Source organism: Drosophila arizonae, chromosome 2 (assembly GCF_054131065.1).
Source record: "Drosophila arizonae isolate 15081-1271.41 chromosome 2, UAZ_ARI_1.0, whole genome shotgun sequence".
NCBI lineage: Eukaryota > Metazoa > Arthropoda > Insecta > Diptera > Drosophilidae > Drosophila > Drosophila arizonae.
The window spans coordinates 17,249,988-17,276,300 of NC_142922.1; the positions used below are offsets into that span (position 1 = coordinate 17,249,988).

Here is a 26,313-nt window from a genome sequence, read left to right on the forward strand (position 1 = left end):
CGTGTTAAATTCATGACACAAGCTTTGCATGCACAAGAAGGGTTGAAGGGCTGCCTCCCCAACCCCTTTCACTTACACACACACACACACACTTCTCAGGAGTAAAGGTTTAACCCAAGTGCCAGCGGCACGTGCTCTGCTCTCCTTCCACTCCCACTCCCACACCCCCTCGCTTCCTCTGCTCTCCCAGTCGATAAGGTCTGCGAATGTTGTGTTCATTAAGCTGCTTATTATGTTTGCACTTAAAAATTCATATGTGACTATGGCAACAAATTGTGTGAGCTCTGCAAATTTTTAGTTGCTCTTACTGTCTCCTTCATTACCTCTCTCTCTCTCTCTCTCACTCACTCACTCACTGTCCTTACTCATAACGTGCATACTGCTAAAGTTGAAATTATTAGCATACTTAAGGACGCTCGCTGGGTTTTCAGAATTTGAAAATGTAATTAGGACAAATGGGACACATGCCACATTTTTATAGTTATTCTCTGTTGTAATAAGGGGTTTAATGTGTTTGTTGTTTTCACTGCTGTTGTTGTTGTTGTCCTTTCTCTGCTGCCTCATACCGGTTTCACTTATTTTAAGCTCAAAATGCAATTAAGTATACGACATGTGATGCCCGCCCGCTCGTACATTATTTTATTATATTAGAAGCCTCACTTTTTATATAAATATTAAATTAAGCCCATGAAATTTACATTCTCACATTTATCAGGTCACAGGGCTTAGGGTTAAGAGAGGCAGTGGCCGTGGCTTGTGCACTGAAATGTTTGTGGTTAGTTGTAAAAGATGTTGTCTAACATAAATTGCAAAGCTGTCGACCGCAAAACATTTCATTAGCCTTATCAAATGGCTCAGCAACCAGAAAGTGGCGCATGCGTTGATAAGTTGAAGGGAGAAACTCTTGGGTTAATTGAAACCTCAAATTCAGTTGAGTTCTTTAGGTTTATGAAAATTTCTTTCATGGCGTTAGACTTTTCCGTTATGCAGCCATAGAAAGAAGTTATTGTTATCGATAACTTGAAAGTTTTCACTGCAACTGAGAGTAACCAGCAGTTCACTGAAGCCACAAAGGCGGTGAATCAACGAATAGGGCTTCCGTTGTATAAATATATATATTTAGTGTTCTATTAACCGCAGAACCATTGAGAGCTATTCATAGTTAACAGTAACAGTAACAGTAACAGCTGCTATTGCTGCTAACAGCTCTCTTTAACATTCTCATTTAGCACTTAACAGAAATTGATATACACTCCTCCAATCGTTAACTCTACCTTGCTATACCTCTTCTGGCCCATAAATCACCAACAATTTTCCAGTACACGGCTGACTGAGCCTCGACCCGCCCGCATACCATAAGAAGTGGCCTCATCAATGGAGCGCCTTCAAAGAGAAGGCGAGGAAAAAAAAAAAAAAAAAAGAAAAGCAAAAAAATTGCGAGGTCTCAAAATGATGAGCATAATAATGTTAATGCTCATAACTGCGGAATGCCGGAATGGAACAAATGGCAACCATTGAGTGGAATGTGTATTTAAAGTCTGGCAAACACAAAGGGCGCAAAAGGAGAAGCTCGAGCAGCTGCTGAGGGTTGTCTGATAGACACCAATCTGCGGACAACAACAGCAGGCCAAAGATTGAAGGACAGAAAGAGGGAGAGAGAGAGAGAGAGAGAGAGAGAGAAAGAGAGAGAGAGAGAGAGAGAGCGAGAGAGCGAGAGAGAGAGAGAGAGAAAGAGAGTGAGAAAGTCGATATCAGAGAGCTGATAAACTCTAGACTAGACACGGCTAGGAAGGTAGGTAGAGCGAGGTTTATTTAAGCGAAAATGTAATTTTATGCTTTTTAATTGAGCGAATATGCATGTAACATGTGCACGGCTGTTGCGGGGCTGATGACACTGTTGGGGAATGAAGGGGCATTGGGCGAGTTAAGAGTGTTTGTTTATGCCGAGCGATAGAGGGGCGTGCCACTGCGGCTGGGCGTCAAGTTGATGAGTTTGCGATGCATTCAAGCGTCAACATGAATACAAAGTAAGCTGCACAGGACTCGGGACAGAGCTGATGCCAACCTGCTGATGGCGCAGCTGATGCTGCACATTAACTGGCCAACGATAAAGGACACTGCGAGGGGCAGACCTACAGCGGGTTGGGTGCTAATGTATTTAAGCAACTAAAAGTAGCTGAGACAGCAGATGGGAGTATGGAGTAAGGAATGACAGTGGTAGCTCCCCTCTGGCGCACTTTGTTGCCCTGGACACTGCCTGATGAAAAGCAATAAAAATGCAACATTATTAATCATCATCAATCAATGTCATCCATCAAAAATGCGGCAAGTCGAGGCGACGCATCGTTTATGAAGCTCCCTTTGTTCCGCCTCAGCGGTGCTGTTCCTGCTACTACAACTACTACTCCTGCTGCTGCTGCTGCTGCTGCTGCTGCTGCTGCTGCTGCTGCTGCTGCTGCTGCTGCTGCTCTTATTCTTGTTCATTCTTCGTGATTGCTCTGCTCTGTCCCATTATCATCATCAACGGCTTTTTCTACATCTAGTGCCGCCCTTAGGCAAAGCTGCCAGACGGACTGGAGACAATGCAGACTGAGTGCCGGGAGAGAGGAAAAGAGGAGGCGTGGCAGTTGTGAAGGGCGTGTGACAGTTTAATAGTTCCTAAGACACTGAGCAAGAAACGTTTAAATTGAAATATATGAAAATATGCAAGGTAAGCCCTTTAAATTCTATACAATATGTGTGGCAAAACGTCTCTTGTTAATAGAGCAAACAAACTGCACAATTATGCAGATTTTCCATAACATTTGGCCATGCATTAACCATTCATTGTAAATATTGAACTAAAATCGATAGATTCCATTCACAACCAGTTTTCATAGACGTGCTCTTTCGTATTATGAACATCCGTTTGTTCCATGTTTTATTGGCATACATTAGACAACCTATTAAACTCGAATTTATCAACGAAAAACCAGCCAGTGAATAAAACTAATCTATTTAGAAACTCGAATTCTATGTCATCATGATAATATATCAAACGAAACCAAAGTTTAGCTTAATAATGCGACAAATCAGACCACCTTTTGCTGTGCCATGGTGAACTTGACCCCACCCATAAACAGTTTAGATCATCAAGAGGCCTTAGATTTACTGAAGGTGCTTAAAATTATTTTGCGTCTTAGGTTCGTTTATATTATTTCGCTAATCAAGTTCCAGTTCCCATTCCGATTCATGCATATGCATTGATATATGATATGCAGATACTATATATTGTACCCGAGTGTTCCAATAAACTATTAAAAAGTCACAAAGGGCGGCGCTGCTGTGCAAAAGTTTGTAACAAGTTTTGTAACCGAAACGAAAAGCGAAAAAGAAGTAAACAGAACAGAAAATGCAGTAACTGTAAATTTGTTGCCAAGAAAAATAAAAACAAAAGCAGCATCGAAAGAAACAGGTAAGGAACAAGACACGACACGAATTGGGCAACTGAAAACTTCTAAGAGCAGACTCCAAAAGGGGCGGGAGGCGGCGCACCTAGGCAAAGTAGGTAGCTGAATGAGAGACGTGTACTTCAAGCATTTTGTATGTCAATTGCTATTCAAGAAGTCACGACACGAAAAAAGAAGCAGACGGAGAAGAAGCCCAGCTAAGAGATGGATAGATAGTAGACTGTAGTGGGTGCTACAGAGAGAGAGAGGGAGAGATGATGAGATGATAGAGGAGGGGTACTTCAAGTGGGGAACAAAATGCCACAAAGTTTATACAAATTTTTTTGTTCTTTTTTTTTTTTTTTTTTTTGAAGTCAAAAAGTTTTTAAAGCAGATGTCGGTGCTTGCAAGGGAGAAGCTCGAGCAACTGTAACTCAGTTTGTTAATTAAATTCACGTTGGCGTCAAAGAAAAACAACAAACTATATATATATATATGTATATCAATGTATATATAAAAATAAAAGAATATAAAGAACGGATAAATTTAAATATGCAAGTAACGCAAAAGGTGTCATGATGTAACAAAATCTTCGCTGAACGTGTGCCAAGTTCGAAAAGGTGAGACAATTACATGCAGATGAGGCTATGATCGCACACTTCCCCTCGCTAGGGCTGTTGGTTTAACATTTTGAGCAGCTCATGTGGCAATTAACACAATTATTATGCGCCTCGCTCTTGTGCGCGCCTGCTCGCTCAAGTTTACATTGTATTTTCTTTTCCGTTTTGTTCTTTGAGCCCTTCTTTCGCTTGGACATTGACTTTCTTGGCCAAGTTCATTGACTTTACGTTCTGTTTTATTTCATTCTTTTCGTTTCTTTCGCTTGGCATTGTTGCACTTCGGCTTTCATTTAGTGGCTGTTTTTTTGCTCATATTTATTGATTGCCTTTAAAATTGCTGTTTTTTTTTTTTTTTTTTTTTTGAAAGCCTTTCTACAGTGATAGGCAGCTCATATGATCGACAAAAGACTCTTGGGGCGTATGAACTATTGGCACTAATATATAGTATGGCATCTGAGAGAATGTGTGAACTTCTAATTTGGGCTTTTTTGGGGATAGTGAAAGGGTTTCAACCGTAAGTAATTTACTGCTAATATCTATCATTACTATTTACTATTCAAATTATAACTACCCTAATTTCAAAATATATCTGCTCTGCAAATAAATACTAACGTTTCAATTCCACATCGTCCCACACTCTCTATTCCTAATCTCAAACTTATCTTCTCATAATTAATTCCAGATTACTTTAAATTCAGCTAAACTTTTCTTTGTCTTTGATTCGAGCTGTTTCTAATTTGTTCCCACTCAATTCCACAATCACATCTAGGCTACTTTGCACACACGTACTTTCCACGTTGTGCCAACACCATTCGTAAAAAATAAACTCTTTGTTCATTAGTTCGCATAGTTCTCATCATTCATTAGTCGCACGTTTCTAAGCACACAAATAAAAACCTGACTCACATTTTTCGTTTACCAAGCTCAAAGCGCACGAAGAAAGCAACAAAGCGCAAACATTTAGGAGTAAGAAAAAATCTAAAACCCAAACAAAAGGAAAGCGAAGAAACCGCAACACAATACAATAAAATAAATTACAAGAGAAACATAAACAAACGTTAACCCAGTTATAATTAATGTCATGTCGAATGAAATTTATTTAAAACTATGCTAGACTCAAAATAATTTTAATTATGAAAAATAGTTTCTTAAACTCAAGTAATATTTTTAAGAATTTATTTTCATTTTTAGTTCGAGCAACACTTGTTCAACGATCTGTCAAAAGAAAGCCACGTTGATTGACTGCCTCGACAGATCCCGCGCAGCCCACCTCAGAAGTCTGTTCGCAGTGGTAGAAACTAAATACAAGTTGCCAAAGACGCCCACCAGTTGACCGCATTCGACAGACAGGGACGGAGAATGAGACACACACACAGGTGCTGAGGGAGAGTAAGCGAGTGGGCTTCATAATGGGTCACATCTCTACCTGGTGAAAATTCCAAAAGCCAGCGCAAAATATTGTCTGTTAAATGAGCGACACTTATTTATGTAGCTTTTCATTTATCTTTTTCCACTTTTCGTGTTTTTTTTTTTTCTTCTTTTCATTTTTCCCGCCGCGCAGCTTTTCACACTCGCCTGTTGACACATGCTTGATAAATTTGTTTTTAGCTTCTTGATGAGGGGCAGCTGCAGGCCTTAGGGGGCTCTAGAGAAGACCGATACTTGGCCATATGTCAAATGGATTTGTTGCCCATTCTTGGGGAAGCGTGTGACTAATAATGAGTGGAAAGATGAAAGAAAGCAGCAACAGAAAACCTAAATCTCATAATCCTAAGAATAATATAAGCTATACAAATATTATTAAATCATCGACCAACTGGGATTTTATAACTGTGATTTGGAACTCTGGAAACTAATTCAAACTGTATTTCGATAATCAATAATATTCGCATATTAGATTAACTTATTTATCAACTTCCTCATATTAAATATTTTTGTATTTTATAAACAAACTTATCTTTAGATTTTTTCTGCAGCAAACAGTTTCTCTCTGCCCTTTTGCCTCTTGATATCCTTGGCTATTCCAAAAGTTTATAGTTCTTTTGCTCCACTGCCAAGTCCAGATTGGGCTATACATTTAATTTTCTGTTGCGTGAGCGCCGCCGTTTTGACTGACATTTTCAATTTGCACTAACTTCAACTCCAGGTCAACATGCAGCAAAACAGTGCAACGAAACAGGCGGCTCGAAAAGGGCTAACAGCAGAAAAACAATTTATATAAAACGCAGTGGCCACAAAAAAAAAAAGGAATAGACAAAAAGCCCAAGTGACGCCTTTCGTAAGGTATTAAGGTCAAACGCGTTAAACCAAATCCGAAACAACAACAAAGCGACAATACAGGTAATAAAAACAGGCAAGAGGCAGCAGATTTGCAGCAGCATCAGCCTCAGCATCAGAATCAGCAGCAACCGCAAAAAGCACAAATCCATGAAGAGTAGCAAAAAAAAATTCCAAACCTCAAGCCAAGCTGAGAACGTTGGCAAGTAACGGTAAAAAAAGAGAGTCCAAGAATTAGGTCAGGCAAAGTAAAATGTGCAACGCAAATAATTGGCCAAGAGCGAGCGAAAGAGTGAGAGAGGCAGAGTGCTAGACTGAGAGAGATAGAGGAAATGAGAGACGTTGGCTGAAATGAAATGAAAGTTAAGAACAAACAGCACGGCAGGCACAGCAGAACGCCAACTCTTTACCGTTATGTTGACCGCCACAGTTAACGGTGTTGCTGTACAACGTTAACCCCCCCTGCCCATCACTTGCTCATCATGAGCCATCACAACCGGTTACATTTCTCAACAAGCAGCTTCTTCAGCATTTAGCATTCAAGCATTGACACGCAATTCGCAACAACAAGAGCCAAAATTCTATCTCTGAAGTTTCCTCTCTGGGTTCTGATGGAACTCTATTGAACAAAGAAAAATAAATAAATAAATAAAAAACTGGTTTTCAATCAAATCCAGATCTGAGGCTTTCTAAATGAACAAGTGTTTACAAGCAAACCTGTGCAAATACGGACTGAAGCGCCCACATTATTCAAGGAGATCAATTTATGCAATCATTTTATCAATTGGAATTTGAAATTAAACATTCGGCGCAATGAGCTGTCAATCCCTCAGCTGTTATTAGCCACGTTAATAGCATTCAATTTATAATTAAGCCGCATGGTTTTTGCAATGCAAACAGCAAAACAGGAAATTGCTCAATCAAAAACTTAACTTTATGAAGAAGAAAAAATTAATTCAAAATGCTAAATCAAAATATAACAAAACCATAAACCGAACTTGAACGCTTCCGTTTGATTGCTGAAAACAAGTGTTTTAAATATTTCATTGCAGTTTGTTCAGCTGAGCTTCTTCTTCTTCTTCTTCTTTTTGTGGCTGGTATTTTTCACTTTTGATTTTTTGTTTGGCTTTGCTTTGTTTTGATCGCAACTTTAATTCAATCGTTTGATTAGCACACGAGCAGCAAAATTTAGAAGAAATAAAATCGTTGCGCTACTAATTATAATGTTAAATAACATCTGCGAGTGGAGTAACCAAAGTTGAAAGACGCAAACAACATTTGCAAACCAGAATTACTTAACGTATTTTGCAACACTTAAGACATCAATTATATTTCATCAATTATATTTCAATTACCTATTCAATTTCAATTTCAATTTGATTCAATTGCTTTTTTGATTGTCGTTCAATTGATTTCTTCAATTCAATAACAGTTTCAATTAACATTTGAATTCTTCTTCTTCAATAAATTTAATTCCATGCAATTATGACAGCTTTCTATCGATATTGAATAGTTTGCAAATACTTTCAAAATTTTAAGTCATAATACTGATTGACCACTTAAAGGCTTATACTTTTCAACACCTTTTCAATTCAAATGAATGCTATGAAAGTGATTTCTTTTTTCTTTCGTCTCAATTATAAACATCGAACTCACTTTCAATTTCAATTCTCAATTTCTATATTTTGTACGGGATGAATCATTCAATTGAATTGCATTTTATCAATCTCATCATTTGTTGTACTTTTTACGCTTTCCATATCTTTGTATACTCCACATTTATATTTAACCTTTGCATTTAATTCAATTTCTTTCAATCTTCTTTCAATTTTATTCAACTTCTTAGACTACCCCTTTGCAAATATTCCCGATTCACTTTTGTCTATTTCTTTTGCTTGTGCTACTTTAGTTTTGGTTTATGATCTTGACATTTTCTTTACTGGCAGAACTTGCTTTGCAGACAGACAGACAGATTGAAACTTAGATTTGGAACTTGAATTGGGGACTAGATCCAATCTGACTAGACGAGTCTCTAGCTAATTAATTTGCTATATCATTTTTTATGCAAACTTTATTTTTTAGTGTTTTGCTTTTATTAAGTTCTATTGAATTAAACCCAAAGCGAAATTCTAGAATGTATAAACATATCACAAATTCGCTGTGCAAATCGTTTGACATTTTAATTTAATTATTCCATTCTGTCAGAATGCCGAATATACTTTTCTTTTTTATTTTGATAAGTTTTGCACTGACACGCTTCTCGTATTGTTTTATTTTAATATATATATTATATATATTTTGGTATGCGAAAAGCAACAAAAATTCTTAGACTAAGGCTGTCAGACCTGTTTAAAAAATAACCAAAATTGTGAATATATATGTAATTAAATTAGTAAACTCGGTTTAATGCCCTAAAATAATTCTTTATGCACTTTTTAAGAGCACTTTGAAAACATTTTTGAGCCAGTTATGCAAATTTATGTTAGGGTTAGGTGAAACATATATAATTGCCATCGAAATATATATAAAACATATATATGAAATTGTTGTGTTACTCATAGCAAATACGTAATCGCCGTCTAGTCTAATAAATTCTTCAGTTTACTGGCGCTCTTAAAAATAAACGCAATCCAAAAGAGTCAACCAACAAACTGATGACTAACTCGGACAAATTAAAATAGAATACTATACATATTAATAAATACAACATCATATATATAAAGACTTGATTTGTTGATATCGGCAATCAAGAAGAGTCACTAATTAATGCCCAATACAATTTATGATCAAATTCACTCAGCTATCCAAATTGTCTAGCTCACCTGCTTGCCAGCTACTTGGCCCATATTTTGTTTGTTTCCCTGTTTTGGCTGGTTTTTTATTATTTTTAATGTTTTATTTTCCTAGTGTATTTAATGGACTGCCAGCTGAAATAAAGTGTTATCCAAGCAAAATGGTTTTCTAATTGCTAATCTGAGTTGGGGCCCCACTCTGACCTAATGACGCAAACGGATGACCATCTAGAGATTTGTTTAGTGCTCGAAATACCCGATACGATTTTCATTATTATATAACACAGAATTTGGGGTTAGTAAATAAAGCATGGAGCCATGTGCGAAAATTCATGCACACGATTTACCAACAACAAAGACCTCCATTAACTGCGTGTGTTTAGATAAAATGAGTGTGGAGGAATCTAAATATACCGTTGTGTGTAAACAAATATCGTTGGCTTTTGTTTACGATCTGCTCAAATAGTTTACGTACATTGTCACCTACCTGCAAAGAGAACGAGAGAGAGAGAGAGAGAGGGAGAGAAAAAAGAATTAGTAATATGAATTTATATAATCAAGATACTATCAATAAAATTCAGAATATTTTATGATTAGTTTTCAGAAAACAGAAAGGCCAAAGACTTTTCAATTCTATTCAAAAAGAGTTATTTAAGAAAAGATAGGTTTTACAATACAATTTTGTTAATAGAGATTAGCTTTTCTTGTGAATCTGTGTAACACTTTATCAAAGATTTTGGGGGTAAAGCTGGCTTTTGACACGCATTCGACTAGCAGTCTTATTAAATTGAAAGCCATTGCTGACAGCTCCACTATGATAGACACTCTCTGTGAGGCAAACAAAGGCTATGGGGCTATGGCTATGGCTATGGCTTTTGCTTCAGCTTTGGCTTTGGCTTTCGGCGCGAGCCTGGCAAACTAGTTAAGCCACAGGGGACGACCGAAAAATCCGCATCAAAAGCGCTGTTCATAAATCACGAGGCCTCTTTTCAAAAACAAAGGCCAACTGCGACACAGAAACCAAAACAGGGCATCAAGCGGACGGAGGGGCGCTTTGGCTTTTAGGGGGCCATGGGGCGTTGTTATATCATGCAGCGGGTCAACTGCTGTTCGCGTCGCGTAGCCTCATAAATATTGACGCGATTCGTGCGCCGAAAATTGTCACTCGCGGTTTTTTGCCGTTGTTGGGTTATTAAAAAATTCATGGCTTGTAAAATGCAGAAAATCCAGGAATATCAAATATTTAAAATGTCTATAAAAGACAAGAAAGAGAGACAAAGCCAGGCCAATTGGCTGGCGAGGCAAAGCGGCTTAAACACACACACACATACAAACACACGCACAGATTTCAGGCCCCTGGCCTTTTGACCACAAAGTGCGACTAGGGTGGTGGGATTTATTTTTTATTTTTTGGGGTTTTAAGGGTTTTCGTACTGTTCCGCTTTCATTGCCTGCGTTTGACTGGCGGCCACTCGAAAAATATCATTTACATGTACAGGACACATCCTTGGCGCCTCTGGGTCCGCTCCGCTCCCAGCTTCAAATACACACGAGAAGGACATTCACACACCTCCCGCAGCCCTAAAATATAAAGGGAACACTTTTCCCAGCTCGATTCGGTTGCTCTCTCTCTCTCTCTCTTTTTTTTTTTTTTTTTTTTTTTTTTTGTTATGTGTCGCATTTTCAGAGTTAGTTTTTTTCATCTTTTTCGTATTCATTTATTTATGCCTCGGCTGCTGTCGTTGACGCTGACCATGCGATGCCCCAAGCGCCGGCCACGCCCACTTACACCCCACACTAAATGCTACCCTTTGAACCCTTTGATTTCTGGCATTTCACTTTTGCTGAATTTAACGCAAAATTAAATTAAATTTCATTTTCATGCTGCATCGCCGTCTGACAATGCAAGTAGCAGCAACATCGAATTTACTTTAACTTCCAACAATTTTTATGGAAATTTTCACATATTTTGTGATACGCGAGTTTTTTCCGTTCAATATTGAAGAAATTATTTTATTTTTAACTTCAAAGTGCAGTGGTTCACATGTTTTTAAAGGGATTTCGATTTGTAATTAGTGTTTATTTTGGCGCAGCCCCTGCGCAAATATATACTAACAGACCATAGCAACAACAACAACAACAGCAAGAGTTTATAGCACATCTGTGAATTTCTCTTTTTTATTCTTTGTTGTTTTTCTTTTCTGTTTTTGGTTTTGTTTATGTTTTAATTACGTTTATGCGGTTGATTTATGTTGATGCAAAAGCAGCAAAAGCAAGGGAACTGCTGGCTGCCCATAAGTTGCCAGCTGTTTGTATTACTCTGTGGGTGGGTGGGTGACTCTATCTCAGCTAATGGGCAGGGCTAAGCACTTGGCCTTGAACAGAACGCACAACAAGCAGCAAAGCTAATGTCGAGGTAGAAAGAGGGTTGATTGGAATTTAACTTGGGCTTAGGGGATGCTTTTTATAGATTATGGAACTATGGCAATCGAAAGCTTGTCTAGCTGCATGAAAAAAAAAATTAATAATAAAATCAATACGATTACTTTTAATATAAGACTCTTAAATAAGGCTCTATTCTTTCGCTGCTCTCCTGGATATATGGAAAATGGATTTTTCAGAACTGATTCAAATCTGTCCGAACCAAGCTAATCATATTCTATGCTTAATCATATTCTATTAGTTGGTTCTTTATCTTTTATTATATTAAGCAATATTAATTTACCACACTTCTAGAAGTCGGGGTTCTTACTTAACTGCCGTTATTTAATTCTCATTGTCTTGAGTGCATTATGCAGGTTTCTTAAGTACTCTCGACTAGTTCTAACATTTGACTTTCTTTGTAATATTTTCCACTATTTACCTTTGGCCCGCAGCATGCATATGTACTTGCTGTCTCTCGGCAGACATATGAGCCTTTCGCCTTCCGTTGGCATGATAAATGACTGGCATACATTCTATATGACCGAAACAGTCATTCATCTATTCGAGGCAGCTATCTAACCCCAGAACCTATCTGACCATCTATCTATCTAACTTTAGTTCAGTTCCTCTCTCTCTCTCATATATATTTGTACTTTGTTTTGTTCTGTTGGCCAACAATATGGCAAATATGGCAACAGAATCTATTCAATACGTAGTCACTCTTTTTTCTTTCCTTCTCTCTCACTCTGTCGCTCTCCCTTTGTCTCTGTCCAGTTGGGAGCTTCTATCTAATATGACCATCGAAACTTTTGTTGCCATTGTTGTTATTGTCGTTGTTGTTATTGTTGTTGTTGTTGTTGTTATTGCAACTTGTCAGTTTCGGCGCAAAGACCATCAATTTACTTAGCTTTATTATGTGCACACGCAGCGGGAAGTATTCCCCATGAATTTAGGGAGGTGTGGGGCAAGGGCTGACTCTATTCTCTATTTGGCGATTTGGCCCTTTTGTTTACGCTTTGCACGCAATGCATAAAAGCGCAAAAAAAAAACGACCAGAAAAAGAGAGAGAGAGGGATATATATCAGAAAATCGTTTCCCTATGCAAGTGTCGTAGTGGCATGCAGCTACATACCCTTTCCTTCTCGTGCAGCACAAAAACAATGGCTAGGCGGCAGGAGGAGCAGCAGCAGCAGCAGCGACAACAAAATGTATCTTGACACTTCATCGTTAGCCAAAAAGTAGCGCAACGTAGCTAAACAAAGACAAGCAAAGCACAGGACAAGGCGTGGCAGGCACAACGTGACACGAGGCGGGCTGGGTCTCGCGGGGGGGGCCAGTAGGGGCCACAGGGAGGCAAGTGCCTGCATTCTCGCGCTTGGCGTTAAATTCCCCTGACAGCTATAAAATTGCATTTTAGAGTAGCGCAAAAAAAAAGGCCACAAAATAAAAGACAGCGCTAGCAAAAAAATAAAAATAAAATACATACAAATACATTGTAGCATAGCTACGTATATAATAAATAGTTATTGCCAATACAACAACAACAACAACGAATACACACATACAAAATTGATATTCCCAATGTGTGGCACAGCAAAAGTGCGACATCATTATATAAATTGTGTGTGTGTGGGTGTGTGTGTGGGTGTGGAAGGAAACATGGAACGCGCAGCATCATATGTTTTGTATCGAACAGATACGTGTGCCGAGAGAGAGCGCCGAGTGTTGGCTTGAAGTGATTTCACACACATGTTTTTTTTTCTGCCACACCCCCTCTCTCGTGTGCGTGTGTGTGTGAACGCAAACATGACCACAGGAAATGTTTCACAGCTGTGCAGCCGGCAAACGCCAAAGCAAAGGCGCAAAAGTATCTCAGCGTTCAACTATTTGTCAAACTTGAAGGCAGTGCAGGGGGTGCTTTGGAGCGAGGGGTGCCGCTTAGGGTTGTCCAGGCATTTAAGTAAACAAACAGAAAATGGCACGTGACAAATGCCAGATAGTTGCACACATACACAGATGTATGTATGTGCGAGTGTATCTTAGACTGCGTTTTAGCTAGTTTCTGCTTGAAGCACAGGCAAAAGTAATTTCCTGAATTCCCTCCTCTGTCGCACAAAAACTCTCTCTCTCTCACACACACACACACTCTCTCTCTCTCTCTCACTCTTCATATTATCTGTCTTCTTTTGTTGATGACATGCGGCGTCTGTCACACATGTTGACAGGCAACGCCCCGCAGTTTCGAGGCTCGCCTGTGTGCCAGCTGATAGCGAGCGCGGCACGTGTTGCAGCCACGTGAATGACTCGAGGGCAATGCGGCAACAGGATGGCAACCCTCGCCACACACATTTTCTTTTTCATTTTGCCAGTTTCTGTTCTTTTTTTTTCACTTATGTAGAGATTACACGCTTGTCAGGCGCATCCAAAAGCCGCTCATTTGCCATGCATATCAAGTTGATGGGCAAAGGGGTTAACACAGCTCGTAGCTAGAGGAGCAGGAGGAGAAGGAGGTCGGATTATTTCAGTTGTGATATAGCAATATCGCTCTGCGACAAACTCAATACTAACTTTGCTGTAAATAATTCCTAAACATTTTGGAATGCTTAAAAATTTAAATGAAACTCGGCGAGTTCATGAATTCATGTCTTAAGTAGCTTGTGACACTTGGCTGTCAGAAAAGTATCTCGCAGCTAGATAAGCTGACAGAGACACGCAGTAAGATATCTCACAGAAAGAAAAGTGTGTCAGTCAGGTGAAATTGTCATAATTATTATATGAGCCGAGTTAACTGACTCGCAATGCCATGAAATTCAAATGCTCATTGCATTAGCCATGGCCAACTTTCACCCACATTCAGCATTTGGTAATGCGTGTCTCGTCGTCTCTCCTCCCCCTCATGCACAACTCTGGCAATGCATTTTCTATTTTCCGTCTCTTTCTCTTGTGCTACAGAGAGTTAGCCATACACATTCCCATCTCCCATTCCCATTGTGATTATTCCCATTCCTCATTATTATTATTCTTAACACATCAGACTAGACTGTTAACCCAGTTGCAGTTCTAAGCCATATGTGTGTGTGCCTGTGTGTGTGTATGTGTGCCACAAAGGGCGGCAACAGCAATTAACATTTTCAATTGCAATTGCTCGTGCGAAACTGTTAAATTGCACAGCGCATTTCCGCCGCATACAAAACATTTCCATTTCCAGCCCAGAAAATCAAATAAAAAACACAAAAAAACAGAACCCCGAAGTAGAGTTCAACTAAAAGTTACCCTGCCGATGGTATTTTCATTTTAGGCCTTTGCCAAACTAAGCATCAGCAGTAAATATTTACTGCTTTAAACAAGTTTTATCCTGCACTGTTTTAACCTTACAGTTTCTGTGACTACAGTCTCCACCCCACTAGTTAATAGGCTTTTTCGCACACCACACAAACGCTACAGGGTATTCTATAGTGCCAAGTCCTCGGAAGCGCTTTGTGCTTGCAAATTATTTAAGCAAATTATGCGCACAGCTACTTCATCATTCAAGTAATAAGAGAGAGCCGAGCGCGAGTCGAACACTGGCAAACGCCCTAAGCCAAGCCCCTGCCCCACTGCTGCCACTGCTGCCACTGCTGCTACCCATCAACCATCAACCTTCAACCCTCTACACTCTACCCTTAGCCCCCTGCTGGCACCTAGCATCTAACGGCTGGTAAATTTTCGTTCGCATTCATAATCCCTAAAGAGCCAAGGCGCAAAATGAGCAAAAAACTTTGCATATCAGTTTGCTGGCCTTTGTGAAGCCAGTTGAAGGCGCTGGGCGAGGGCGAGGGCGAGGGCGAGGACGAAGGCTTGGGGCGGTGGGCGATGGATGGCGCAGTTTGGCAATTTGCTGAAAATTTGTTTGGCATAAATTGTAATCCGAGTTGAGCAGTTGCAGTTGAACACTTTTCGGGCACTAAACTGTAAACTCGGAATATAATTAATATTATAAGGCGGTAAGTTTGGAAAGTGGGCGTGGCTGGGCTACATTCAATTGTCGCTGCAGGCTGTTCATTTATTAAGAATGAAATTTACTTGATGGACTGGCACTGCGATCAAGAATTCAAGTTAATTTGCTTGCCGCATTTTAATTGTCGATTTACTTCCGCTTAAAAATGTTGCTAAATAAATCTAAAATTCGCTTTAATCGACACTCAACAGCCCGTAGAGCTCTTTGAGACGGCAACAGTAACATTTACATTAGAATTTACTTAAGCATACGACGCGCTTGAGACTTCTTGACACGCACTCGTGAGATTATTTTGTGTCTTTCGCTAAGCCAGAATCCCTATATAAGACGTGGCCCATGTAGCTGTCAATTGTCGTACTTGCCACACAGAGACTGCACCATTATGTGGCATTTGCATACGCTGTCAGTGGGCAAGAGCAGCAACAACTAGTTGCAATTAACTTGAGCAGCGCAATCTCTATAGACAACATATGCACATCTGCCAGATATGTATATATATATATATATATATATATATAGAGAGAGAGAGAGAGATTTATGTAGATATATATACACAGCCACAATCGAATCACACAAATGCTAAACTCACTTTAGGTGGCTGTCGTTATCAGTTTAGTTGGCCTTTTGCTGAAGTGCACCACCCAGCACCACACATCGACATCATTCAAATGGCTAACAAATTGCGCTGTCGAATGCAATATTTTTGCTTTTAGCCATAATACCTTTTACATATGCTACGACGGCTGCCGCCAGGGCAAAGCATTTTAAGCAGCCTCCTGCATCAGTTAACCCCCCACATCTCCCTCTCACCATCTCTCTCTTTCTCTCTTGAGCATCTCTCTCTCCCTCTCTGCTGGCAAGGTAAGTAAGTTGCATGCAATGCATGCCAGCCAGCTCTTGAGCCAGCTTGTTAGCATGAAATGTGTCTGCCTCAGCTTGGGCCTGGGTCTGGGTCTGGGTCTGGTTCGGTGTCTGCCCTTCACTCTCCTCTGTTACTTGGCTCGCCATAGATACCAAAGATGCCACAGTGATAAATCCTTACGGCTTTTTATTTCCACAGCGGCATCGTCCCACTCGTGTGGGTGTGACATGCTCTATAGCCACGCCTCTAGCCGCCTCTGTCTGAGCATTGCATTACAAGCATAATAATTCTTACTGACAGCTCACGACGAGCTGTTACTAGTCGCTCTCCCTTTCCCTCTATCTTTCATCCTCTCTCTCTCTCTCTCCCTCTGTCTCTCTATTTCGATACGGGCTCTTCTTTTAAGGCGTTCATCTAAAAGAACCCAAAACATTTGTAAATACTCTAACCCAATGCGGGTATTTTAGCTTGTTAACCAAATATGTAATTTGTAATTATTTTTATAAAAAATCTCAGCTGCTGGGATAACTTTAGCTTATTCCTAAATATCAATTAGCCAACTGTCATAATCAATTAATAATTAATATAGAATACATTATAAATTCTAAAATTATTTGGCCACCTTTTTATCTTCTAAGCCACACAACTATTCAGTTATATAAGTAGAGATTACATATTTTTTACAGCAAAAGTTTTGAATGTTTACAACATCTGCACTAAAACATATCTAAGGTATGTATATTTTTCATTAAGAGCATTGGAAAGTTGTGAACTTATCGTCGTATCCCTTATTTTTAAAAAAAAATCTATTACGCTCTTCTTTGCACTTAGCGCCCAATTAAAGCAAGAGTTTTATTTCGTTTCTATTTCGCATCCTTTTTCTGTTATTTCGGCTTGGGTCTAACCAGTGAAATTTACGCCTCGTTAATTTCAATTTAAGAGTAGACAATTTGAAAAAAATCAAGTGTATTTTATATATGTACATCTATATGTATATACATACATATATTTGCAAATGCTGCGGCTTTTTAGATACGCAGATCGCAGCATTTTCAACTCTAAAGCGCAAATTAACAGCTCCGTTTCTAACGACCCTTAAACCAGCCAGTCCACCCACCCACTTATGATACATATATACATTCACATTCACACACACACACGTACATTGGCTTTGGCATAAAAATGTATTTTATCGTTGGCCAGGAAACAGTTTTGCGGCAGCCGGAAATGTTTCCACTTCCACTTTATTGCGGCTCATTCTTATTCCTCTTTTGTATTTGCGGCTCTACCCATCTCTCTCTCTCTCTATCTCTACCGCCCCCATTCCTTTTCTCTCTCTATCTCTCTTACATAAAGAGTTTGCAGCAATCCACACCGCATTGTACAAAGTGCATTACATATTTCACTAATTAAAATAATGGAAAATACAATATTTGTAATTATTTACATTTTTTTTTCCCTTGCTCTTGCTTTTTGCCCATAGTTTTTTTGGGTTATCTGGGGGATTATGACATGACCCAATGCTTTACTGAGTAATTTGGACAAATATCTAAGGGGAGGCTGCAGAGTCAGCGACTGCAGTTGACAGTCGTCTCATCATTTAGCATAATGAGGTCGAGTGCTGATTACATTCGGACTTGGTTTACGAGGAAAAAAGTGAAATAACCATTGCCATGGTACTTTATCATAGCTCTGGGCATTGTTCTAAATAAAATTTAATGTAGATTGATTTTAATTTCATAACTGAATTATTATTTCAATGTTTTACTACTTACTGTATTTGTAATTTATGTTCCCATATTTAGTAAAAAAAAAAAAAAAAAACAAAAAAAAAAAACATTTATAAAGAAATACCTGTTAAAGCAAAAAACAATCAAGTGCAAAAAAAAACTGTCTAACAGCTAAAAGTTTACATATTATTCTCTGAAATAATTGTGTTAACGATTTTTTCATCCATATTTCATCTTTAATCTGCTCGCTATTCCATTTAAATCTTGACAATTCTAATTTACTCATGTACTCGCTTTACCTTCTTATTAAGATCTAAATTTTATTATATTCATTTATGCACACAGCCCATAAATATTTCACGCTTAATTGCACTTTTGACCTCGCCGATCAGTACGAATAATCTTATTTTAAGTGCAATCAACTTTTAATGAAACCGCATTAAAGATTTGACCCCGCATATAAGAAAAGTAGCCAAGAAAAGAAATATATAAAACCAGTTATAAATTTGTCAAAAATCGTAAGTGACAGCGGGAGAGGGAGAGGCCAGACGAATGAGAGAAAAAACAAGTTTAAAATATATTTCAAGTGTTGACAATTGACTTAGTGACTGTTCGCCGCTTGGCCACAGGCACTTTGAAAAGTATGCGGACCGCTCGTAATCTTCACACATGAAAACACAAAAATATAATATAATGTAGACATAAGGTTAAGAAGGCGTTGGAGGAGCGACACAAACAGAGATTGAGAAATATTCAAATGATATGAGCCACAGAACTTAAAGTCAACAGCTGCTGCTGCGGCTGCTTGTGCTGCCCCTCTCCCCCGCCTCCTTCTGCGCCGTCGCCTGTGGCCTGACTTTATTCAGTTGTCTTGGCCACATTTCTTCTCTTTTTTTAAGCTCATTCCGGCACACATTGCCCTGGGTCATTGACATGCGGGCTACCACACACGAAATACTTTTAAATATGTTATAAAGAAAGCACAAAAATGCTATTTGAGATGACAACAGAAATAATAATACAAAAAATCGATTAAAAAACAAATAAAATAAATGGAACAGAGCATCGGAAACTGAAACAAGATTATGACAAACATTTTTTTACTCTTTTTTTTTTTTTGCTGTTATTATTATTGAATAATTTGTTTATTAGATTTTATTCTATTTGACGATATTCGCGCCAAGTCAAAGAAATTCCTAATGGCTTTTCGATTCGCTATATTCGATATATGGATCATGAATCAAGCAGCAGCAATTGTGTAAATTTTTATTTTAATGGTATATTGAGAATTTTTATCAGATTTTTATGATGGTCTAAACTGAGAAATAACTATCATATCTATCAACTGTCACATCATGTTTCTTAAGCTTGATTTTTATTTAAAGGTAACCCACTATTCATTTCTTTTCATTTGTAATAAAATTTCTTTATATAGAACGCTTACGACGCCTACACTTTCTACCCTGAAAACCCATAAAACAAAACAAAAAAGAAACCATAAACCAAAATTAAATTTCGAACTTTAGCTGGTGAAATACCCGAAACGAACGAATAATATCAAATAGGGTGTACGAGACATATGGGAGAAATATATATAATAAATATGCCCAGCATCAACGTAATTTTCTGCACATTTGAGCAGAAAATTATCGATTTTATATGCAGCAGAGCGCCGAATGCAACACAGCGGCAGCAAATAGAGCGCCACAGACAAGGCAGGAGGAAGACGGGGAGAGGGGGTAGGGGGAGGCTGGCTAGGGCCGAGACTGGGATACTGGGTATGCGCGGGGCCAGCGACATGTGCCAGGGGCAGTCAGGCAGTTTTTGGATTGGAACTGAAATTCAAGTGAAATGATGCCCAGTATTTGATGAAAGCGGCAAAAAATAGTCTACAGCAAAATGGGGTTTCAAATGTTTATGCCAAACGAAACATGTAGAGGAGATTCCCAGAGAGAATGAGAGCCACAGATAGATAGAGTGAGAGAGAGAGCGAGAGAGGGAAATATATTTGGGCAGACGCATAGCTGAGGCTGAATGGGATAAGGAAGATGTTGGCGGCAGCGGCGGCTGCTACTTTGCTTACTTTTCATTCAAATATTTTGATGTGTGTACTTAACACTGCGATACTTGTGCGGGCGATGGGGTTATAAATGGGCGACGGCAGAGGGATGGGGACGGGGTTGGGTGTTGGGTGTTGAATTGATATTTGCTGGGGTTTCCACTGTCCTCATCTCTTCCTCTCCCTCAGCTATCCTTCTCTATCCAATAGCTGTCTCTCTGTGGTTCAATAAACTTGCGCGTGAATTTTCTATTTTACAAGATTTTTTTCCCACTACTTTTCCCTTTTATTTTTTTTATCACCGATTTGTTTAATGTGCAACATGTTTTACAATATGCCAGAGACAGAAGCAGCAACAACAAAAAGGAACTGGGCCCAATTGTGCGATTGACATGGGGCATACAGCAATAAGGGGGGCGACATGCTGCACAGGGGCGTGGCGCTGCGTTTTATGTGTCAAACATTCTATGAAGTGAAGTGGGCGCTAAGAGCTAAGAGCAGGAGGCAAATGAGGTGCGCAATTGGTGGGCGGCGGACGGCACGGGTCGGGGAGGTGTGGCAGCGCAACGAGGCGCATAAAACAGCCGGTCTGTTTCCCAGCGGAATTTTTGCGTTTTTGTTTTGAAGTGCTCTGCCAGTAAATACGTGAGAGCACGCGGCGGGCAGACACCGAGGAGGAGGAATTGTGTGTGCTTAGGTGAGTAGCTGATAGATGGTAGAAATGCAAACGCAGCCAGCACATGAAGGAAGCATTGTACCCTGGGGCTTGGCCGGAGCATATAACGAATTTACCTAGAGTTATGGTGTAAGCTGTGAGGCCGAATAGTCGTTGATTAAGTATTAGGCCTAATAATTAATTAATACAATATATATGTACTGCTATATAATTGGATCTATTATCTATTATCTATTATCTAGTATCTAGTATATAGTATCTAGTATCTAGTATCTAGTATCTAGTATCTAGTATCTAGTATCTAGTATCTAGTATCTAGTATCTAGTATCTAGTATCTAGTATCTAGTATCTAGTATCTAGTATCTAGTATCTAGTATCTAGTATATAGTATCTATTATCTAGTATCTAGTATCTAGTATCTAGTATCTAGTATCTAGTATCTAGTATCTGTACTCTCTAGTATCTGGTATTTAGTATTTGTCTACCAACTCCTATCTATCAACTCCTATTTATCAACTCCTATTCTACTAGCTCCTCTGTTACCTACCTATTAGCTATAAACAATTGGCAATTCCTTTATCATTCGATATATAAATAAATATCAAATGACACCTGATTTATACATATGTTTCTAGCATTCCAGACTAATACTGAACGTAAATTAACAGACAGACAGACAGCTCCTTTTTAAAATATATTTTCTTTACTATGCATTACTTATTTTCACATCAATGGCCGTCTTTATTGAACATCTTTTTAGATATAAATTCCTCTTCATTATGGCACTGACATCGGGCTTTCATCTCGTTTTCTGCTTAAGACTCTGCTGCCGTCTCCTTCATCAGACACTTGGTTTGACCTTTCTTGCCTGCTAATTTGCTGTCATTTTGCTATGTGCACCCACTCTGATGCTTGACATCTGCGCCCATTCGCCCGTCCACTCTTCGCCCCTTTCAACGCGCCATCTATGCATTATATATCGATCAAAATTCAATTTGTGACGCTTTTTTGACAACGCTTAAAGCAGGAAATGCGCCCGAAAAAAACCGAAGCGAAGCTACAACAAGAACAAAATTAACTTTAATTGAAAAAGTTTGTGACGCACTTTTCGTTGTCGCTTTCCTTTCTTTTTTTTTTTCATTCAGTTTCCTCCGCTTTTAATATTTTGTTTGCCAATTTTCATTTTTTTTTTTTTTTCTTGGTTCGGAAGAAGGTGGCAAAAAGAGATTCCAAGTGTGACTTACGTGAGAGTTGGGAGAGAGCGAGAGACTCAGAGGGTCCTCGAGCGGTTTTTAATTAACCTAATTTGCAGCTGAGCTCCCAAGTTTTGCCTCATTATTTATTCTAAAGTTTCCGCTCACATTCTGGTTCCCTCCCTCACTTACTCTGTCTCCCCCTTCGTATCGCTGTCTCTCTTAACTGTTTGGCTGTCACTTTATATCATTCATGTGTCACCCCCCTTGCACAACTCTTCAATTTGAACACTGAAGCCAACTGACTTGAAACACTGTTTTCAGGGTCATATTAAATCACGTTGAATAGGAAATACTGCCGCGAAAGCGTATGAATATTTCAGATGTCTGATAATTAGGAATGCAGTACGAAAAAACCAAACACAAATATTTCAAGTGCAAGAGCTAGAGTTGGAAGTTTTGTTTAACTGCGGATATATAATTTGAAATTCCATAAATTCTTTATAAGCAGCATTCTTCCAACTGTCTCGGACTAAGTCTTAATATTAGTTGCTGTCTTTTACGTATATATAAGATTCGAAACTTTTGTTGTTCTCTTGGTAATCTCTCGCTTGAATTCCATTTGGCTTTTAGTTAACTTGCGAGCTGCTCTGTTGGTTCCTCTTACAGTTTTGTTTGCGCCACTTAGCGTCAAGTTTGCATCACTTCACTTCGTTCCATTCCATTCCGTTCCATGCCAAATAACTTATGCTCTTTGACGCATTCCGAATTCCACTGTCCATCAATAATATGACACCTTCCTCCTGATTCTCCTTAGACTTGAGCTGAGAGTTTTCTTCATCTTCTTTTTTTTTCTTAAGCAACTCACAAATTGAGTTTAAGTTCAGAAGACAGCAAGAGCAGAAAGAAAATAGTTTGTTGCTTTTTTATAATTGGGAGCAGAAGATAATCAACTTGCAAGTTGCACGTTGCGCGTTGCACATTGCGAGCTGCACGTTGCTAGTTTCATAGCCAGCTTAAAGGGCCATAAACTCAGACTACTCTGCCCCCCACTCCCACAACCAAACATCTCCGCCACCCATCCAGAATCCATTCGTTCTGGACATTTTGCTGGCGGCAACACATGTTGTTAATAACTCTGGCATTTGCTACCCTTTAACCCCCTTGGAGGCAATTACAGCACGTGCCACGCCCCTAAGCAAGTCATAACTAAAGCAAAAAGTTTGCTTTTTCGCAAACGTTGACAGAAAATTAATTGAAAAAGTGAAAATTGCGACTGCGAATTGGAATTACGATTGCGTTTGCAATTGCGATTGAGTTAAGTTCATTAAAGTTGGTCCAAGCCAAGTAGCCAAGGTCCAGAGACCAGACTCCAAGATTTGGAAATAATTACCAGCCAGGTGTTGGTGTGTGTGTGTGTATGTGTGTGTGCGAAACTTAAAAGTTTCTTTGTCTGCCGCAAAATGCATTTGGCAAGTGCATTTAATTGGTTTTAGCCAACTTGGCTGAAACTTTACGGCCATAACGATAGTCAAGTGGGCAAACTGCACAGCCACAGCTACTTATTGCTTATACATTAAAAGGGTATTGAAATAAGCAAACAGTTATATAGCAATTAAGCTGATTAAGAATATAATATTCAATTATTGTTTAATAATAATTCAAATAATATACATTGATATAAAGTTGCAAGAAAATTGTAAATAAATTATGGTAAATCTCAAATCCAATCAATTTAAGTCATAATGCAAGAATATTTAATACTTCTATGCAGATATGATTGATGATATATTTATTACTGAGATTGACTCATATCACAGCCTTTTACAATCCATACTTGAGCATCAATTCTAACTTTTCTTTCATTTCCTAATTTACATTTCATAGACAATTTCTACAATTGTTTAATTCAACTTGACAACTTGACTATAGCTAAATCCTCCTTATTTTTCTCTCATTGCATTTCATGTGCATCTTCTGCTCCAGTTTTCACCTGAACAGAAAATCTCAACTCAAGATAACTAACTGTGAAAAAAAGACGTTGAGAGTAATTCGCTTTAACTGCAACATTCTTTAGCCAATCCCATGCCGAACATAGCTGCACATGCAACTGAGCATGAACTCGTTAAAGCAACAAGGAAAGAAATCACATTTTTTCACACACACACACACTCGCACATGTTGTGCTACCTAATTTGGAACAATTTTCACCGCAGCGGCAGCGAAAAAAATATACTCTCTGCACCCCATATTAAAAATGAATATAAATGAAGAGAGGGCGCAGGGGGGCAACAAACGAACCCCCTCTCGCCTATGCTCTTCGCTACATATCGCAGTCGCTCTCTCTCTCTCTCTCTCTATCTTTCTCTCTCTCCCTCTCTCTGCTTGCATTGGCTAGCGAAATTCTGCAATTTTGCACGCACCGCGCCGCTGCGAACATAAAAATAAATATTAAAAATAAATTAGAGCTACCTGCGGTTTTTATTAACTTTTAATTTATGAAAACGTAGGAAAAACTCACAGCAGCGCGAGAAAGAAAAAAAAACCACACGCATGCGAGTGCATAGGGGGAAAGAATCCGAAAGAAATCAGCAAAAGAAAGAACAAATGAGAGAAAGAAGAAGAAAAAAAAAATACTGCAACATAAGTGGAAAACCCGACAGCGCAGCAAAGCCAAAGTTGTGAAGTGCATATCAGATACATGGCTAGAGCCGTACTCGTATATGTAGATACATTTGGCGATAAAGATACAAACTCAGAAAGCACCTGCTCGACTACTGCTGACTACACTTTAGTCTAATGAAATTTGGCTTTGAAAGCGATAAACAATGAAATAGGAATTAAATATGAAGTAGTCTATGTAGTAGATTTACAAACTAATTAAATATAGACTTAAATATTCGAATAATAATTCTTAGAATAATAAAGAATGACGCAATAAAAAGAATTAGCGGTAAACAGGTCAGCGAGTATGAAAGGTGAAACGTTAAGAAGAAGCTTTAAGCAGAAAAAGTAGACAAAATGTTAGCATTATGATACTCCTCCCTCTCTCTCCCTGGCCAAGGCTAAGACATTGTCGACAAAGGCCAACAGAAAGCAGCTCTTATAAAGCAGCGCTCAGTTTGTCATTGGCCTCGATTGCATTTGAACTCATGAGCATGGGTTGCGCTAATTTCATAGAAAGTTGCGTGGCTTAATTGCCGGTAAACAGACTCGGGCTTAGGCCTCTGCAAAGGCAACATATCTGGGTAAAAACAATAAAAGAAGAAAAAGAAGTGGAAGAAGCAAGCGATGCGCTTGCAGCGATGCATGGCAAAAAGTGGGAGTCAAGAGTTGGCTAAATCAAAAGGCCATAACCAAAGTGGAGGAGGAGGAACAGTGGACACCCTATACAAGCAGCAATTGCAGTTGCTGTTGCTGTTGCAGTTGCAGTTGCATAAAGCATAAACTCGCCCCAGCAAGCGGAGCCCAAGTGGAGACACTCGAGTTGCGTCAGTGGAGCAGAAACAAGAAGCCGAGTGGGCGCAGGCAAGGGTAACTCAAGAGAGGCCTTAAGGCGCCCATGAGACGATTTGTGCAAAGATTTAAATGGGAGCTCGGCTTAAGGTAGGGACCGCCATCAAGGACTTTGCTGAAACAAATCCGAAAAAAAAGAGAGAGAAAAGAGCAACAAAAACGGGGACCACACAAATTGCGGAAGCTAAGGGGCACAGCTCCAAAGAGTCAGAGACACAAGCAACAGCAACAACAACAAATTGTCTCAACGACATTTAGAAAATGGTATAGAGAGAGGGAGAGAGAGAGAGAGAGAGGGAGAGAGAGAGAGAGAGAGGAAGAGAGAGAGAGAGAGAGAGGGAGATGGAGTAGAAGGCGCCAGCAGTGCATCTTAAGCATAAATCGTGGCTGGTTTTACTTAGATTTCTCATTTTCTTGTATTCATTCATTTTTTTGTTTCTTTTGCGTATATTTCTTATTATTATATTGAAAAGCCTCTTGCAAGTCGCCTGAAGCGCTTTTCAGTGTTTAACTTGTGTAAAGTTTTCAAGTTTGCAAGTTGTACAACTGGTTGGACAGCCAGACGCTCATGCAGTCCTCGTCTGTCTATCACTACTCAGTCAGTCAGTTTGTCACTTAGTCAGTCAGTCAGTCAGTCAGTCAGTCAGTCAGTCAGTCAGTTAGACAAGTCATTCAAAGATGTACACTTGAAACGCTTGGCAAGTTGCTGGCTTTTGCGGGCCAATGTCTGGTGACAGC

General features: G+C 39.1%; 1 protein-coding gene across 18 annotated transcripts in view; it reads right to left on the minus strand.

Annotated features, from left to right (window-relative positions):
* pum (pumilio) overlaps nucleotides 1-26,313 on the minus strand; it is a 203,453-nt gene that overhangs the window by 73,256 nt on the left and 103,884 nt on the right. For 9 of the 18 annotated variants that reach the window (XM_089476460.1, XM_089476468.1, XM_089476466.1 and 6 more), the window contains one exon: nucleotides 9,593-9,604. The exons of the other annotated variants lie outside the window; for them this stretch is intronic. In XM_089476460.1, coding sequence (XP_089332586.1) covers nucleotides 9,593-9,604 — 12 coding nt within the window. The remainder of the gene's footprint in view (nucleotides 1-9,592; nucleotides 9,605-26,313) is intronic. 18 annotated transcript variants of the gene reach the window in all.